The 19,296-nt window shown below is 37.7% G+C and overlaps 1 protein-coding gene across 1 annotated transcript; it reads left to right on the top strand.

Moving 5' to 3' along the window:
* Positions 1 to 17,712: 17,712 nt before the first annotated feature.
* On the top strand, positions 17,713 to 18,560 carry LOC109244458 (uncharacterized mitochondrial protein AtMg00810-like). Its single transcript, XM_019411555.1, has 2 exons — positions 17,713 to 17,869; positions 18,019 to 18,560. The coding sequence occupies exons 1-2, from the start codon at positions 17,713 to 17,715 to the stop codon at positions 18,558 to 18,560; spliced, it is 699 nt and encodes a 232-aa protein (XP_019267100.1).
* The last annotated feature ends 736 nt before the right edge of the window (positions 18,561 to 19,296 follow it).

Genomic DNA, 19,296 nt, shown 5'->3' with positions numbered 1-19,296 from the left:
TTTTATATTATACTCTAAAGTAATAATTATATGTTATTTTTTGGTTTTATTAAATGCTATGTATGTAATATGAGGGCTGGGGGTTAAAATGCGCCGTGGAGAATGGGGACGAAGAGTGTGGGCTGCTGATTAATATTCGTTGTGTTTCGTATGCGTGAGCGTGACGGCGGTGCTGCTGAAGGGCCACATAGAGGGTGGTTTGGATATTAATTGCATCTCGCGGCGCACGTTAGCCTTCTAGGACATTTTTTATAAGAAAAATATTTTTCAGAATTAATCTCAATTAAGTGATATGTAATTTAACTTTAGTTAACAACTCTTTGATTTAAATAAAATATCAAGTGTAAGCAATTATTTATATGTACTTTTCTTAAGGAAAAATCAAAAAAGAAAAAGAATTCTTTTAGAAATACCTCAAGGAAAAAGATGGAGATGTAGAAGTTGATTGACTGCCTGCTCTTGTTGTTAGTTCGAATTTTCTTCTTTTTTTTATTTAATTTATATACCGAGGAAGAATTTTACGTTGCTATTGTAACTTAATCGGTCGCTGCATGTTACTTACTCCAGGTCCATTTTAAGTGATTTTTTGATATTTTTTTGTGTTCCATAATATTAATTTTTCAGATATAAAAAAGGAATTAACTTCTTCAAGTTTGCCCTTAGAATAAAGAGCCTACGAATAGTTTGTTATATTTTCAATGAGCAAATTAAGATTAGTATGGTCAATTTCATTGTTAATTAATGCTAAAAGATGAATTCCTTAATATGTATGAAAAAAGGAAAAAAATTACTTAATTTGGACCGGATGGAGTATTATTTTTCTTTATTGCTCCATAAGTAATTGTCAGCGATAGTAGGAGTATAAAATTTTATTTATTGCTGTAAGTATATACTCCATCCGTTCACTTTTATTTGGCATGCATACTAAAAATAGATTTCCATTTTTACTTGTCACGCATATCAAGAGAAGACAATCTTTTTTCCCTGTTATACACACAGTATTTATTACTCATTTCAAATTATTTTCTCGAATCTAATAAAATATGCATCAATTAATATGGGTATCATGGTAAATTATGTACATCATTTATTATTTTTTAAGGGACGTGAAAAGTCAAAATGTGTCAAATAAAAGTGAATCGACGAAATATTCCTCAAATACATTAATTAATTCTTGAGATGGGGGAAAGGGTTCATATCAGAGTTGAATTTGTATAGAATTCACCGTGTTTCAGAAACAGAGTAACGCGGTTCGGTTCCATGTTCGAACTAGGAGATGTCCGAACAACTCAAAGTCAAAAGTAAATCATCTTCTAATGTACATAATGAGAACGTGTCTCTTGTGCCCTGAAAAAAGCAATTTTTTCCTTTTGACCCTCTTGTTTTTACCAAATTAAACTACCACTTGGCGTTTCAATTATCACTAAAGTAACTCTTGTTTTTTTACTTCTTCAAGTCAAATTAATTTTTACCAAATTTATATTTTATAATCATTTGGAAGGTGTCAATGATTATTAGTTCTGCCCTTAAATTAGAATAGTCGTAGACAACTTCCAACATAAACCAACTCTTTTTCATTAATTTTAATTCTTCAACTTTAAAAATTACCCGCCTGATCTACGCGACGAGGCAATTTATATATGTATAAAATTAATCAACTAAGCCGATTAATTCAAATTCATACGGTGTAAGATCCTTTAAGGGTGAAGCTCTTACTATCAGGATTTTTTTATTTATTTTCATAGCTCAAACCCAAGAACTTTGTAAGATCTATTCGTTTATCCGTAAAACGATACAATTGGATTTGTTACGTGGTTTATAGACAAGTGAACTGATTTGATCCAAAATGATAAATAAATTAGATATAAAATAAGACTTAGCGTTAAAATCAAAGGGAATGGCAGGCTTGGCTCCGGGAGCGATACTTCCGAGGACAGAAATAAGAGCAATTTAAAACAGAAAGTAAAGTTGTATTATTTAGCATGTGAATAGATTGTAGCATAAGTTTTGCCAAAGGTTTTGTGTGTTTACAATGGTTGTTGAAACTACTATTTATAGTTATACCTAATCAGCTTTAGCACCAACGAGTTCGTGCCGGCATAGTTCCCGCAAATTCCTTAATAGACCTCTCTCATTACGTAATCCGCCTCTGAGGCTCCTAAACATTGGGCCAACGGGCCTTGGAAAGATCTTCTAAACAAATGTCCACCCAAGAGGCTGTAGCGAGCCGTTTTGGTGCGTAGTGCCCGAGATGCCTTCGGGTCTTCGAGCAACATACCATGCAGAAGATTATCGATGAACTCATTCCTCTAGTCCTAGACTAGGTTGGTTGTATTTACTCCACAATAATCGTCCACATCCAGCACCGAATGCATAAGGTGAACGAAGTACCGGAGTCAGATCCTTTTATCTCCGTGGACGACCCTAAATTGGCCAATGCATCTGCTTCTATGTTCTCTTCTCTCGGGATGTGCATGGTCGACCACTCCCGGACAGTTCAAGCAAAGTTTGGACTTTGATCACATACTGTTGCATGCGTTCCTCCTTTGTGCCAAAAATTCCATATACTTGGTTTACTACCAGTTGAGAATCACATGATCTCTATGATCTCGGAGCCAAGTCCCTGGGCCAGTTCGAGTCCTGCAATCAAAGCCTCATACTCGACTTCATTGTTAGTTAACGAAACAATTTTTACGGCTTTCCTCAGGGTTTCCCCCGAAGACGCGATTTGGACCACCTAAAGCCCCGACCCTTTCACATTGGAAGCTCCGTCCGTGAACAAGGTCCAAACTTCTAATGTCATTTTCAACACCATTACCGCTTCTTCGACAGCCAAGTGAAATAATTCGGGACTGAAATCGGCCACAAAGTTGGCCAAAACTTGCGATTTGATCGCAGTCCTAGGCTTGTATTCATATCGAATTCACTAATTTTGACTGCCCATTTGGCCAGTCGGCCTGTCAATTCAGGCTTGTGATGAACGTTTCGCGAGGGGAAGGTCATCACAATGGCTATCAGGTGGCACTGAAAATAAGGCCTAAGTTTTCGAGAGGGGACTACGAGAGCTAAGGCTAGTCTTTTAAGGTGTGGATAATGAGTCTCCATTCCTGACAAAATTTTGTTAACATAATAGACGGGATATTGCGTACGTTCGTCCTCCCGGACTAGAACGTCACTTGCCACTACCTCCGAGACCGCTAAGAATATTAGCAGTTGTTCACTTTCCCTCGATTTTGATAGGGGGGGGGGGTTGAGAGATAACATTTCAGGTCTTTCAAGTTCTGTTGACATTCTGGAGTACATTCGAAATTGTTATTCTTCTTCAGAAGTGATGACATTTTCTCGAGGATCGTGAAATGAACCTGCTTAGAGCGGCCAATCTTTCGGTTAGCCTTTGGACTTCTTTTACGCTTGTCAGCTGGTCCGGGATATCCTCAATGACATTGATCTTATCGGGATTTACCTCGATCCCCCTTTATGAAACCAAGAAACCCAAGAACTTACCGGAACCAACCCCGAACGTGCATTTTTGTGGGTTGAGCTTCATGTTGTGCTTCCTCAAGATATCAAAGGTTTCCTTGAGGTGTTTTAAATGATCACATGCATTCAAAGACTTGACCAACATGTCATCTATGTATACTTCCATTGTTTTACCTATCTACTTCTCCATCATTTTGTTCACAAGCCTCTGATAAGTGGCTCCGGCGTTTTTAAGACCGAAAGGCATCACATTATAACAATATATGCCAAAGTTCGTTATGAACGAAGTTTTTTCCTGATCCTCCGGGTTCATCTTGATTTGATTGTACTCGAAATAGGCACCGAGAAAACTCATTAACTCATGCCCGCCTGTTGCATCAATTATTTGATCAATGTTTGGTAGTGGGAACGAGTCTTTAGGGCATGCCTTATTCAAGTCTTTATAATCTATGCACATTCAAAACTTGTTATTCTTTTTCGGAACTACAACTACATTAGCCAGCCATTCGGGATACTTTACCTCCCGGATTGAACCGATATCAAGCAATCGAGTTAGTTCTTCCTTAACAAACCTGTTTCTGACCTCGACTATCAGGCGTTTCTTTTGCCTTACCGGAGGGATGCTTGGGTCCAGGCTTATCTTTTGCATGGCCACCTCTAGCAGGATACCTGTCATATCCGAGTGCGACCATGCAAAACAATCAATGTTAGCTTAAAGGAAATTTATAAATCCTGACCTGAGTTCGGGATTGAGTCTTGTTCCCAAGTGAAATTTTCTCTCCAAGAACTCCTCAAACAAAGACACTTGTTTGAGTTCTTCTACTGTGGACTTGGCCACGTTTGTCTCTTTCGGTACCTGAAAGTACCTCGGTACCTGGTGAGATTCCGACAACTCCTCGCCTTTATCATATTCACTTGGCTCGTGAGTAGGCGTCGGTTCCTGTAATTTCTATATGATGGGTTCCTTCCCTTTACTGCTTGAAATCGATACTATGTTCATTTCTCTTGCGGCTGGTTGATCTCCTCTTGTTTGCTTGATTCCCTCTGGGTCGAGAATTTCAGCAGTTGGTGGTGTATTGATGGTACGACCTTCATTTCATTTAACCATGGTCTACCGAGAGTTATATTGTAGCCCATGTCGTCGTCCACCACTTCAAATAAGGTGGTCTTTGTAACCCCTTCGGCGTTCGTGTGCAGCAGGATCTCCCCTCAGGTTGTCACACTTGCCAAGTTGAACCGGACGAGGAGCTTTGTTGTCGGAATGATGATTTCGATTAATTTGGCTTGTTCTAGCACTCTCCATTGAATGATTTTGGCTGAGCTTTAATCTTGAAATCTAAAACATTAAGAGAAATTACCAGGGCATCATTATGCGACAAAAGAAGTCCGTTTATGTCTTCCTTCGTGAAGGTGATGTCTTCTTCGGTGACTTCCCGGAGTCTCTTGCTGTGGGTCACCGATACTTTTCTCTCCTTGGCTGCCGAGAAGGTTACACCATTGATTTCATTCCCTCCAAAAATCATGCCGATAGTTAGCCGAGGAGGGTCTTCCCCTATCTACGAGGATTCTGCGTTATCCCGGCTGCAGCCGTAATTACTCTTGGCTCGGTCGCTCAAGAATTCCCTAATATGGCCTTTCTTCAACAATGTTTCCACCTCCTCATGCAGATGCCGACAGTCTCCAGTTCTATGACCATAAGTCCCATGATATTCGCACCATAGTTGGGATCTCTCTAGCTGGGATCAGATCTATTGGCTTTGGGAATCACGCTTCTTTAATGTTTCTCATTGTTGATACTAGCTCCATTATGCTGATGTTGAAGTTATAATCAGACAGCCTGGGATATGAGGAATCGGGGGTCCCTTACACTTCTTTCTCTTGAACCGATCTGTTGTTTCGGCTCCGGTAAGTTCTTCTTTTAGGAGTGAACCTATTCGAGGATTGGAACCCTTTGCTGCCACGTCCTTCGACTCTCTCGTAAGGAAAGAATCAACCTTTAGAAGATCGTTGGTCTGCATCAAAATCATCCTTGAAATTATCCAGGTCTTTTCTCGATCCCGTCCTTAGGTTGATGTCGGGAATCCGAGATGATCATCTTCTATCCTTATCTTCGATTCATAGTAGTTATGGACATCTGCCCATGTGGTCGCTTAGAACTCGAGCAGGCTTTCCTTCAACTTTTGGAAGGCGTCGGAGCTCCTCGGGTTCAAACCCTTAGTGAAGCCTCAGCTGCCCATTCATCTGGTACGACCGGTAGCAGTATCCTCTCTTTCTGGAATCTAATAACGAACACCCGCTACAATTCAAACTCAGCTTGTGCGATCCTGAATATGTCCGCCTTTCGGGCTTGGACCTTTCTGGCCCCGGCGTGTGCCTTTATGAATGAATATGCGAGCATTTCAAGAGAATCTATTGAGTGCTCAGGCAGGAGTGAATACCATGTCAAGGCCCCTTTCGTGAGGATTTCTCCAAATTTTTTCAGTAGAACCGGCTCAATCTCATGTTGAGCCAGGTCGTTTCCTTTCACTGCCGTTGTATAAGCTCTGATGTGCTCCTGAGGAACTAAAGTCCCATCGTACTTTGGTATGTACGGTGTCTTGAACCGTTTCAGAATCAATTCTGGTGTTGTGCTCGGCTTAAATGGCAATTGGGTGTACTTTTTTGAGTTTGGGCCCTTCAAAACTGGTGGTGCGCCCGAAATTTGATCCATTCGGGCGTGAAACTCCCTCGTGTTCTGATCCATCCGCTTGTTCATCTCCCTCATGAATCTCATGAATTTGGTTTTGAAAGGATCATTACCGTTGTCGTTATCGGATCCGCTGCCGGTACCCCCAGCTCCGTCGAAACCGACCTCACCACTCGAGGTGTTATTATCAACTCTTTGATCCGTTTGATTTGCAGGAGCGTTGATAGGAACTAAGCCTCTTCCATTTGCGTTGTTGGAAGCGCCTGACAATGTCTGCTTCAATTCCGTCATGACTTGGTCTTCTTGCCTTGAGAGATGACCCATGATGGCTTTCTGTTGTTCTCTCAAGATCCTTACCGTTTTCGCGATGTGTTCATCCTATGCATCACCGGGAGTTATTTCCGCACGTGTAGGGGATATTGTCTGCCATTAACCGGAGTTTCCACATCCCTCTCATTGTGGGTATTACCAATCAAATCCTTATGTTGAGGTAGATTTTCGTGTGCCTCAACTTTGTTTGCAATGTTGACATCATTAGCTGTCATTTTCGATTTTTGCTATGAAACAAAGAATCAAACGAGTTAGTAATAGATGCATGGATCAACTCAATTACGCAATTGTCTATGCCCCACGGTGGGCGCCAAACTATTTACCCATAAAATGGTATAGTTGAATTTGTTACGTGGTTTACTGACAAGCGAACTGATTTGATCCAAAATGATAAATAAATTAGATTAAAAATAAGACTTCGCGTTAAAACTAAAGGGAATGGCAGACTTGGCTACGGGAGCGATACTTTCGAGCACATAAATAAGAGCAATTTAAAACATAAAGTAAAGTTGCATTATTTAGCTTGAGAATGAAATGTAGCATAAGTTTTGCCAGAGGTTTCGTGTGTTTACAATGGCTGTTGAAACTACTAGTTAGAGCTATCCCTAGGAATGTGTAAAAGGGGCCATTGATGTACGTGTAATGGCAGGCCGTGAATGCCAAAATTCTCTGCAAATGCTGCCTATTTAATACTAGGAAATATTCTTCATTAAATGCCATCTGGGGGCAAATGTTTGACCCGCTCCCGTTGATTTCCGTTCGGGGTCTATCTGATACCAACTAAAACTATTGCCCCCGGTCTTGATTTTCATTCGATTTGTCTTCCGCCTGTCCCCGGTTCCACGTGTCATGCTACCATTTGGTCGTTTAATATAAATCAATTTTACCCTATACAATATCCTAAAAATAATCATTTCTTTTTATGTGATAATTTATCTTGAATATATTGGACATATTTCAGCAACCGTTCTTTGTCTATGCCCTTCTATAGAAGGAAAGAAGAGGAAAAGCTACACCAGCTAAGAAAAGGAAGCACAAGAGATGAAAGTACTCTTATAACTCTTTTACCTAGACAAAGATACAGATGAGGGGAAAAATAGGAAAAGAGTTTTTTGAATACACTTTATTCGATCTTCTTATAGACCAAAATATAAGAAAAACAGAGAGAAAAGTCAGGATAATGAGCGCTCTGCCTGCCAAGCGGGCGGCAGGAGCATTAACGTTTATATGAGTAGAACCTCCAAATAGTAATCTTGTCACGACTCAATTTCATGGAACGTATTGTTCGTTTTGGCCCAACAAACCTCAAGGATTTGTCCCTTATGTTATGCCATCATCAAGATTGAAAGCGTGAGTATCATGTGAACTTGTGTTGTACCTTATAAAACTTTTTACTTTCTCTATCATTTCGATGTGAGATTTGTCTAACGTGATATGAGCATCCCTTCATCAAAAGTTTGCCATCCTAGAAGCCTATTAGTCCTACTTGACCTGCCAACCTCGATCAACCCTCTGTTATGGACATCACATTCATCCTCCCTTGGGACTCAACATCGCTGAGGTTTGTCTCAGATCTTTTTTCTTTTAAGAAAAACAAAAAAAAAGCCACGCTCGAATAAAACAAAATAGTGCAAGCAATTAACATCTCACGACCCAAACCGATGGGCCGCGACGGGAATCCGGTACCTTACTCAACCGAGTATCAACATAACGTATCTTTTGTATCATACTATCATAGGTAACTGGGCCAACATGGCCACAACTCATAATGTGTAACTCTAAGTGGACCACAACTCGTAATGTATAACTGTAAGTGGGAAAATACTGTATCAATGAACCATCTTTCTCAAAACATGAATACATCTGGGCCTTCAAGGCCTCTGACATACTTTACAAAATAGACCTATGTCTAAAAAGCCTCTAAGATTATTTGACATCAAATGGGACAGGGTACCGGACTATCCATAAGTTTGTAGCAAAACTCTGACACGATGACTCATAGACTCGACTGCAATCCGAATGAGGTGGAGTCTTACCGAACCTTCTCTGAATGTTAACCTCGTCTAGTATAAGGGCTCGTCAAACTGATTATCTATACCTGCAGGCATGAATGCAGAAAAGGACGTCAGTACGAATAATGTACCGAGTATGTAAAGTGGAACTGAAACATAACAATAAGTCAACATTAATTTAAGACATATAAGAATTAACCTGAATCTTTGTATATGCATACTTATTATACTTATATATATAACGCTTCTCTTTGAGACTATTTCTATTATCCATATCGTATAATGCAGGACTGCCCAACTGATTAGTGGTAACTGCCCGACCGGCCATAGCATGGTAGTAAATGCATGACTGCCTGACCGGCCATAACTTGGTGGTAAATATGTAACTGCCCAACTGGCCGTAGTTCGGTGGTAAATGCATGACTGCCCGACCGGCCGTAGCTCGGTGGTAAATGCATGATTTCCCAACCGGTGGTAAATAACGATACATAACTGCCCAACCTGTGGTAACTGCCCGACCGACCGTAGCCCGATGGTAAATGCATGACTGCCTGACCGGCCGTAGCTCAATGGTAAATGCATGACTGCCCGACTGGCCATAGCTCGGTGGTAAATATGTAACTGCCCAACTGGCCGTAGCTCGTTGGTAAATGCATGACTGCCTGACCGGCCGTAGCTCGGTAGTAAATGTGTAACTGCCCAACCGGCCGTAGCACGGTGGTAAATACATGACTGCCCAACCGACTGTAGCACGATGGTAAATGCATGAAGATGCATGTATCACTATACTATAAACATTAACATCTTTATCAAATACCTGAATAGAGACTTACGAATATGCTTAGACATGCTTGAATATCAATTTACAGGAATGAATAACATAGACATCCTTAATTGCTAAGAGTAGAACCACTTATGGAATAACATTACGTTTACATATCGTTACTTGGTCATGCCAAAAGAAAGAAGATTAGCCTTAACATACCTGAGTCGATTCTCTTGACAATCCCTCTAATACACGTTAATTGCGACAAAACACATGACGGCAAGATCGGAGTAGGGAAAAATCCGTATGATATTCTTGAGAAAGATTGTACCGTACTCCCTTATAATTGCAAAATCTCACGTTGCTTTGAATTGTTGAAGATCTTACCTTGCTTATGTGATATATGCAGATGCATATTAGAATGAGTTATGTGACTTACGTTGCTTATCCATGTCTCTTAAGTTGGAGATATTTTATATATGGATGTGGGCCCCACTTTATGTGGTGGCTTAACCACATACCTTTAATCCTTAATCTTGCCACATAATCTATAAGACTTAAGAGTCATAAAGCTTGGGGTGGCTTGCTGCCATGTGGGATTCTTTAATTTCCCAAATTTTTTAATTAATCTCCCACTAAAAATTATTAATTACCCAATTATCAACATAATTAAGAATTATCTTAACTTACTAAAAAATACTACTCACTTTTAACATACCTTATACTTCTTACTATCATGGTCATGTAGTACCTTGTATGACACTAGTCCATAAATATTGGGTATTATAGCTCGGACCGTATTTTATCTTAAAATGTTAAACTTCGACGAAACTCATTTTTTTCAACTCGTTTACCCTATGACCTTCATGACACATACTTATCACTTGTTATAAATAGCATAAATAATTATAACCTCAAAAATAGTCTTATCCTTGAACTTATGTCAATTATCTTACGACAAATCCAACGTACGAAATCACGGTGTAACATGACATTTGCTTCTCGGCTATGTATCTATATATTTATACAAAGATAGCGAACTCAAAAAGGATTTGGTAATACTCTTATTAGAAAAAGATATATCTATCTCTTTATGGGATGTTATAGATAATAGACTTGTAACACCCTGAAAAATATCGAGGTATTTTAAAGTTATTAAGAAGATTAACGTGTGCTAATTATATTAATTCGGGTGTAAACAAGGACTAATGATATGAAAGATATGAATTAATCATGGTAATATGTGTACAAGGTTTAATAATTGATTATGGTCTAAGAAGATCCCTAAGGCTAAATCAAGTAGGAACTATATGATGGGCTAAAGTATCTACGAGTTTAGTTTTTATTTCTTCAAACCGTCCGTCATTTGGGCATTCCTATGAAATGTTATGAGCTTTCTACGAAAGGGTGGCGGAGAAGCTTTCCAGCTACATAGCTACGCAACTTGCGTAGCTAAAAGCAGTAGCGGGAGGAAGGAAGGGATTTATCTTGCATAGCTATGCGGCCCTCAGATTTTGAAATTGTCTGAGAAGGTACAACCTGCAAAGCACAAAGTACAAGTTGCTGAAGCTGGGCTTATAAATGTAAGAATTCGGGGTGAGAAAGAAAATGAATTTTTGAAGAAATTGAAATTTTAGAGTGAGAAACACACGGGCATGGCAACAAATGCACTTCGTGGGAGTTATTATGTTGTATCTATGCTAGATTAATATTGTTTGATGATATACTAACATTGTTATGGATCAAAATCTTTAGATATTATAAAAACAGTCAAAGATCTCCAAAGTTCTTCAAGGATAGGGTTTTCTTCAGAAAGGTAATTTCTTTACTCGCACTTCAAGAGTGATAATTAAAATAGTGTATGGAATATGTTTTGACGTGGAAAATACAATTTTGATATGAGATTAAAAAAAACCTAGAGATTTAAATTGGATAAAATTTTGGGTCTAAATGAAGAGAAAGGTGAATAGTAGTTGGTTTATATTGATGAAAATGTTTTGAGTTTCTAATGGTTTCAATATACTTGTTAATCTAATTGATGCACGAACTGAAGAGGGAATCAAAATTTGGCTAAGAAATAACACTAGTCCTTGAATTGGATGTTCTTGAACCTAAGATTTTATTGAAAAAGGCAATGAATAGTGACTTGATAATGTTGGGTAGTTAGTATAGTATCATTAATCACTGAGCACTAAAATAATAAGAATGGAGTTGAATAGACTAATGAATAATTTGGGATGGTTGAAGGCTTGTTGCCGAATTATGAAGCCTAAATAGATAATTATGAATTTTTTCGTGTTTGTTTTGACGTAGTTGGAATATCTAATGGTAGATATTGAATTGTTGGTGGTATTTGAGCATTTTAATCAATTGGATCAGTGTAGTATTATTTGGAGCTTGAAGATTGAAGTAAGTTGATTATGGTTTACTCTTCTTGGGGGATTCTCTAAAAGCATGTTTTGAGTTAATACGTGATATTATTTATAAATGTGCATCCATACTTGTGAGGATAAGCGGGAAGGATGTCACCATGTGTTTCTAAGTTTGTTGCTTACAAAGCGTCATGTGATTTTATCAAAATCTTATTTTCAAAACTTGTATGCAAGATGACACTTAAGAAGATGTTATAAGTTTTATTAAAATGTATGTGTTGATAAGAGTATAAAATGTTTAAATGCTAAAGATATGTTTTCATGAAAAATTATGTCTTTTGAAATTTGAATAGTAGAATACCACTTATTGTATCTTTAAAAGATTGATGTTAAATTGCTAAAGACTTTAACATGGAAAATGTTAATCTTTTGATATTGTTCAAATGGTTTTGGATTGGCTATGAAAATCATGATTTGATAAAAATAGATCATTGGAGGCCATTAGGCTATAAATCTATTTTGGATATTCAAATATTTTGGTAGTTACTAGTGGAGACCACCGAGATTGGTTCGACTGTTAAGTTCATTTTCATGGAATTATATGTGTCGGTGTAGGGACACATTCCAAGGTTAAGCCGAGGTTTGTGGGATAAAGTCCCCCATTGAGAAGGAAAATGATCATTATTTAAAGTAATGAGGTTAAGTCAACTCGTATGGCACTATGTGAAGTCACCAAGACAAGTAGGGTCAAATACTTGTTGCTAGGTTGATCACCTAGTGGTTGTTTATTATATTGGTGTCGGTATAGTACTCCCGGTGAAAAGTAAAGAAGACTTTCTTAGGCCTAAGGAGCCGAAAGTAATTTCAATGACTTAATGAAATTGAAATGGTTTTGTATGATTTTTATTAAAATTTGTGGATTGATATAAATGTTCTAAATTTTTTTATCATGGTTTATTCTTCACTTGACTTTTTATTTGAAATGATAAAGAACATGATTTATATAATTATTTATCACTTTATATCAAATATTGCTTCCATAATTTTTGTAAAATCTTCTCCCAGGAACTTGAGTTAGAGAGAGTCTATGACACTTATTGAGTACCGCGGTGGTGTACTCAGCCATCAGAGGCCCCTCTCTAGGGTCCCACTTACTTTACATGTTTCAGGATGAAGTGTGATACATGGTATACGAACAAGGCTAAGATGAACCTTTTTCCTAGGTATATGGTAAGGCACCTTTCCTATTCCTGATAGCTATCATGTTGTTTTCTTATCTTATATTAGTCGAGCATTAGCCCAAGTGTTCAACTCTATACTTTGGTAAGAGACCCCATAGATAGCTGTGATGAGTTGTAGTAATGTGATGGTACACGATATATATGAAAAGATATTTGTTGTATTTGATCTCATTATTGTTATGAAAGACTTCATATGTGATTTTTGGAAAAAGGTTTCATCATTTAACTTGAATATATATATATATATATATATATATATATATATATATATATATATATATATATATATATATATATATATATATATGATTTTCAAAGAGTTTCCGCAGTTAAATTAGTTTTCATGCATATGGTTTGATAGGTTTAAGTTTAAGTTTCAATGATGACAATATTATCTTATGTTATATTTACAGGACAAACAAAAAGAAAAGAATGAAGATGCTCAGCAAGATTGCTACTGGATTCAAAATAGCAAGTAAGGAAAGAATGAAGATACCATTACTGCATTAATGATCAATCAAGAAGCATATTGACTCGTCCTCAATCAAGGGAACTCAGATTGCCAATCATGGATACTTTATTTTCGAAGATCATGCTCGTGAATTAATCTCTCCAGGCGTAAACGTCTCCTTAAATTCAGTTGTGACAAGGAAGGTCACATTCGAATCTGGGCTAGTCAAAGAGCAAGATTCGCATAGGCACCCCTTGGGTCAAATCCCTTAATTGAAGATCTTGTTCCTCTGATTTTAAAAAAGACTCAACGGCTCTTTTCTCTCCTATAAGAAGGCTGATCCCTTAAGAAGAAGATTACGCAACTACACAAACTGTATTCCAAATCTGTCTACTTCTTAGTTCAAACACTGTAATTCTAAGTTATTAGTGTCTCAAAAGATAGAGATATCTTGAGTACAAAAGAAAGTTGTGTCAACTGATTAGAACTCAAGTGCTGATATTGTACGTTGGTGGTAAACGCGATAAAACCATCAATATTGTAACTTTGTTCAAAGATCTTAAGGGAACCCTTGTGACCCAAGGAAAACTGGATGTAAGTACCACAACGGTACCGAACCAGTATAAATCAATATGTGCCTTATCATTTCTCTTTACTGCTTTCGCTCTTTCTATCTTGTGATTAGTCAACTAATACTTGTATTAGTTGACCAAATTTTAGTTAGTCAACAATTCACCCCCCTCTTATACTTTCAATTGGTATCAGAGAAAGGCTCACAACCTTTGCTTTACCGCTAGTGATACGAAGATCAATGGGATACAGCACTGTTGTCAGTGCTCTCTTTCAAGAAGGAACCTCTCAGGTTCGATCCCCTTACTTCAATGGTCAGCATTTTTCTCATTGAAATGTTCGCATGGAAACGTATACTATGTCATATGACATCAAAGTATAGAGTGTGATAAAAAAGGGAAACCTTCCAATTCCTCCCAAGAAGGATGCAAATGGTCAAGTCATCACATTATCGGATCCTCAGGATTTGGACGATTACACTGATGAGCAATCTGCTGTTATCACTGTCAATGCAAAAGTAAAAAATCTACTGTACAATGCTATCAGTGGAGAAGAATATGAAAAGATATCCTGTTGTGAGACTGCAAAAGAAATGTGGGATAAACTGAAAATCACTTATGAAGGAACCAACAAGGTAAAAGAGACTAGAATAAATCTCCTGGTTCGGGAATATGAACTATTTCAAATGAAGGATGGAGAATCTGTTGAAGAAATATTTTCCAGGTTCAGCAAAATTCTTGGAGACCTCAAGTCATTTGGAAGACCTATTAAAAATGGTGAATAGGTTAGAAAGATCTTATGAAGCCTACCTACAATCTAGCAACCAAAGGTCATCGCTTTAGAATGTCAAGATCTGGACAAAATCTCCTATGATGAACTCAGAGGTAACTTGATTGCTTTTGAGAAAACTCATCGTGATAGACAAATTCAAGAGAAGAAGAAAACTGCTGCTTTCAAGGCAACTATGGCTGAACCAGCAAATGGAGATGAAGAAGAAGGAGGAGAACAAGATGAAAACATTGCAATGCTCTCGCAAGTTGTGACCAACATGATGAGAAGAAACAGAAACTACAGAAGAGGTAAGCCTAATTTCATAAAAGGGAGGGTGAGAAATGAAATAGATAAAAATGATGGAAGATGTTACGAATGTGGAAGGTTCGGACACGTTCAAGCTGACTGTCCAGAATTAAAAAAGAAGCTTAACAGAAACATGCAAAAGAAGAAAACTTTTGGAGCATGGAGTGATGAGGAGGAATCTGATCACGAGGAAATTGCCAACATTTGCTTTATGGTTCTAAGCAACGATGAAGAAAATGATTCAAGAGAACCTCGTTCACTGATGGATGAAGGAACTAGTAAGGTACGTACTCCTTTATGTCCAAACTGTTATGAACTTCAAGAATTTGTTGATATTGCTCTTGCAGACATAGAAAGAGTAGTAAATGAGATCTGAAAAGTCAAGAGAGAAAAAGAAAGAGAGAAGAAGGACTGGGCCCCGAAACTAGAAGTATGCAAAATTGAACGTGATATACTTCAAGAAGAAGTAAATGAACTCAAGTTTCAATTAAATGGAACGCAAAGAACCTCAAGTTCTAGTTCAGAGTCTGATTAGAACGTTCCTGTCAGGAAGAAAATAGCATGTTCCTTTTGTGGTAAAAATGGTCATAACACTAACAATTGCAGGAACAGAATTAGAGCTGAAAATAGTTCTGGCAACTCTAACAGCTCATCTTGCACCTACTGATGTAAAAGAGGTCACACCTCAAATCATTGCAGGTTCAAGAACGTCAGGAGATGGATTTGGAGACCAAAATCTTCAAATCAAACTAACTCTCAGAAATCTAACCATTCAGGACCCAAGCAGGCTTGGGTACCTAAAAATAAGTAATCTTGTTTTGTAGGAACACCGCAAGAAGAATCGAAAAGGAAAATGGTATCTCGACAGCGCGTGTTCCAGACATAGACGGGTGACAATCAATTGTTCAAATCAGTCACCAAGCCAGATGGAGGAACAGTTACCTTTGGTGACAAATCCAAAGGAAATGTTATTGGTGTTGGAAAGGTTCCTTTAAGCTCTACATGTGATGTGGATGAAGTCTACTTAGTCGATGAACTCGGCTACAATCTTCTCAGCATCAGTCAACTATATGATAATGATTATGAGGTTCGTTTTAAGAAACATGGCTGGTTCATAGAAGATGAATCATGTAACATCATTCTCTCTGGTAACGGGACATAAATGTCTATACTATCAAAAAATTGGAAAACTTTGGGGATCAAATTTGTCTTAATTCTATAATTGAAGATCCCTGAGTTTGGCATAGAAAACTTGGTCATGCAAGCATGCACACCATTTAAAAACTTTCAAAACATGACCTTGTTGTTGGTCTTCCAAAACTGAATTTTTTAAAAGATCATATCTGTGATGCATGTCAATTAGGAAAACAAACTCGATCCTCTTTTAAAGTCAAAAACATTATTTCAACCTCTAAACCTCTTCAACTGCTGCATATGGATTTATTTGGCCCCACTAGAACTGCTAGTATATAAGGTAAGAAATATGCTTTTGTTATTGTAGATGATTTCTCTAGATTTACATGGATTATATTTCTTAGTCATAAAGATGATGCCTTAAAGAATTTTGAAGTTTTCTTTAAGAAGGTTCAACGTGATATCTACCATCAGGAGTGATCATGGAGGAGAGTTTGAAAGCAGAGCGTTTGAAAATTTCTGCAATGATCAAGGAATCTCCCATAATTTCTCTTCACCAAGATCTCCTCAATAGAATGGTGTAGTAGAGCAGAAAAACAAAACCTTGCAGGATATGGCAAGAACCATGATGTGGAAAACTCTTTACCTCATCATTTCTGGGCAGAAGCTGTAAGTACAGCATGTCATATCATTAACAGGTGTCTCATTCGACCTATACTCAAAAAGACTCCCTATGAACTGTGGAATGGTAAGAAACCAAACATCAGCTACTTCCACCCTTTCGGATGCAAATGCTTTGTTCATAACAATGGAAAGGATAATCTGGGTAAGTTTGATCCAAAGAGTGATGAAGGTATATTTCTTGGTTACTCTCCCTCAAGTAGATCTTATAGAGTTTATAATAATAGAACTTTATGTATTGAAGAATCTATTCATGTTGTTGATACTAACCCTCGCCTAAGGAATGAACATGTTCCAGAAGATGAGGAAATTTCTTGTGCTCTAAAGTCTGTTATTGTAGGTAAAGATCATCAAAGTGAGTCAACTAATCTACAGACTCAACCAGCTGAAGCTCCTCCAGAAGATCTTGACTTATCTCAACCAGATCAGTCGACTAACAAAGAAAAGATCTCTAAAGCAGATACTCCAAATGAATGGAAGAATGAACCAGGATATCCTCATAAATTCATTATAGGAGATCCACAGGAAGGAATAACTACAAGAAGATCTCAAAAGAACAAATCTCATGTAGCTCTCATTTCCCAATTTGAGCCCAAGAAGGTTGATGAAGCTCTAAAGGATTCTCATTGGATCAACGCTATGAAAGAAGAATTAGATCAGTTTGAGAAAAACAAAGTTTCGCAATTAGTTCCAAAACCTCAAAACTCATCTGTTGTTGGGACTAAATGGATTTTCAGAAATAAATTGGATGAATCAGGCCAAGTTGTTCGGAATAAAGCAAGACGGGTGGCTCAAGGTTACTCGCAACAAGAAGGAATCGACTTTGATGAGACCTTTGCACTTGTGGCAAGACTTGAATCCATCAGAATCCTACTTGCCTTTGCCGCTCACAAAGGATTTAAACTATATTAGATGGATGTCAAAAGTGCGTTCCTAAATGGTTATATATCTGAAAAAGTATACGTGAAGCAACCTCCTGGGTTTGCAAATGCCACTTTTCCAAACCATGTATACAAGCTGACTAAAGCCATGTATGGTCTCAAACAAGATCCGCGAGCATGGTATGAAGGTTAAGTTCTTTTCTTCTAAATCAAGGTTTCAAACGAGGTAATATAGATACAACTCTTTTCATTAAGCAATCAAATTTTGGTGATCTCATTACTCAAATTTACGTTGATGACATTATCTTTGGTATCCCTAACACTATTTTGTGTGAAGAATTTGCTCTTTCCATGAAAGGTGAATTTGAAATGAGCATGATGGGAGAACTAACCTTCTTCCTTGGACTTCAAATCAAGCAGTCTCCTAAAGGAATTTTCATCAGCCAAACCAAGTATACCAAGGAGCTTATTAAAAAGTTTGGGATGGAAAATTCTAAGGCTATCAGAACTCCTATGAGCCCAACTACTGTGCTAGATGAAGACAGCAATGGAGAAATGGTTGATGAAACCATGTATAGTGGAATGATTGGATCTCTACTTTATTTAACTGCTAGTCAACCAGATATTATGTTTAGTGTATGTAAATGTGCCAGATTTCAGTCAGCTCCTAAGGAATCCTATTTGACTGCGGTTAAACGCATAATTAGATATTTAATTGGTACTACTCAATTAGGACTATGGTATGATCATACTAACAATTTCTCATTGAGAGGCTTTTCATATGCTGATTTTGTAGGAGACAAAACTGAAAGGAAAAGTACCAGTGGGACATGTCAATTGCTGGGAAATGCCTTAGTATCTTGGCATAGCAAGAAATAAAATTGTGTTGCTCTTTCAACGACTGGGGCAGAATACCTAGCCCTTGGAAGTTGTTGTACACAAGTTTTATGGATTATGCATCAACTCCTTGATTATGATTTATGTCTTACTGCCATTCCTATTTTTTGCGACAACACCAGTGCTATATGCTTATCTAAAAATTTTGTGCATCATTCTAGAGCAAAGCATATAGAAATTAAACATCATTTTATTCGTGATCATGTTGCAAGAGGTGATATTACATTAGAGTTTATTAGTACTGATTCTCAACTTGCTAATATTTTTACTAAACCTCTTTTGGAAGAAAGATTTTGCATCCTTCGAAAAAAGATTGGCATTTTGCCAAATTTGTAAACCAAATATTTTTATAAATGGTTAAATATTTTACACGCTTTCAGTATATTTTATTTCCTAAATTATCCTTGTACTAATTACTTTTACTCTGGAGGTGTAATTACTACTTGTACCGCTAAGCAGTCATTCAGAACCATCACCTCCGTCTGTACTTGACCCTTCCAGTAACCAAGACGCCCTTTCGCTCCTTCAAGTCTCTTGTTAAAAACCTTCCATCTCCAAATACTCCTCTCATTCCCTACCAAACCACCGATTTCTCCATGGCCAAAAGAAACCCTTCCTCTACAACCAGACGAAGCCATAGGTTTCAAAAAGCTCTCAATACAGAAGAGCCTATGGATGTAGAATCATCCATTGACTCAGACTTTCTCAAAACAAACAA

This window comes from Nicotiana attenuata, unplaced genomic scaffold, assembly GCF_001879085.1.
Source record: "Nicotiana attenuata strain UT unplaced genomic scaffold, NIATTr2, whole genome shotgun sequence".
In the NCBI taxonomy this organism is placed as follows: Eukaryota; Viridiplantae; Streptophyta; class Magnoliopsida; order Solanales; family Solanaceae; genus Nicotiana; species Nicotiana attenuata.
The sequence above is the reverse complement of the archived record's forward strand: the minus strand, read 5'-3'. Positions and strand labels throughout refer to the sequence as shown.

Coding starts and splice junctions, on each gene's coding strand:
- LOC109244458 (XM_019411555.1), top strand. CDS start 17,713: ATGGATGTCAAAAGTGCGTTCCTAAATGGTTATATATCTGAAAAAGTA. Junction 17,870..18,018: donor TCCGCGAGCATGGTATGAAG/GTTAAGTTCTTT, acceptor TTTTGTGTGAAG/AATTTGCTCTTTCCATGAAA.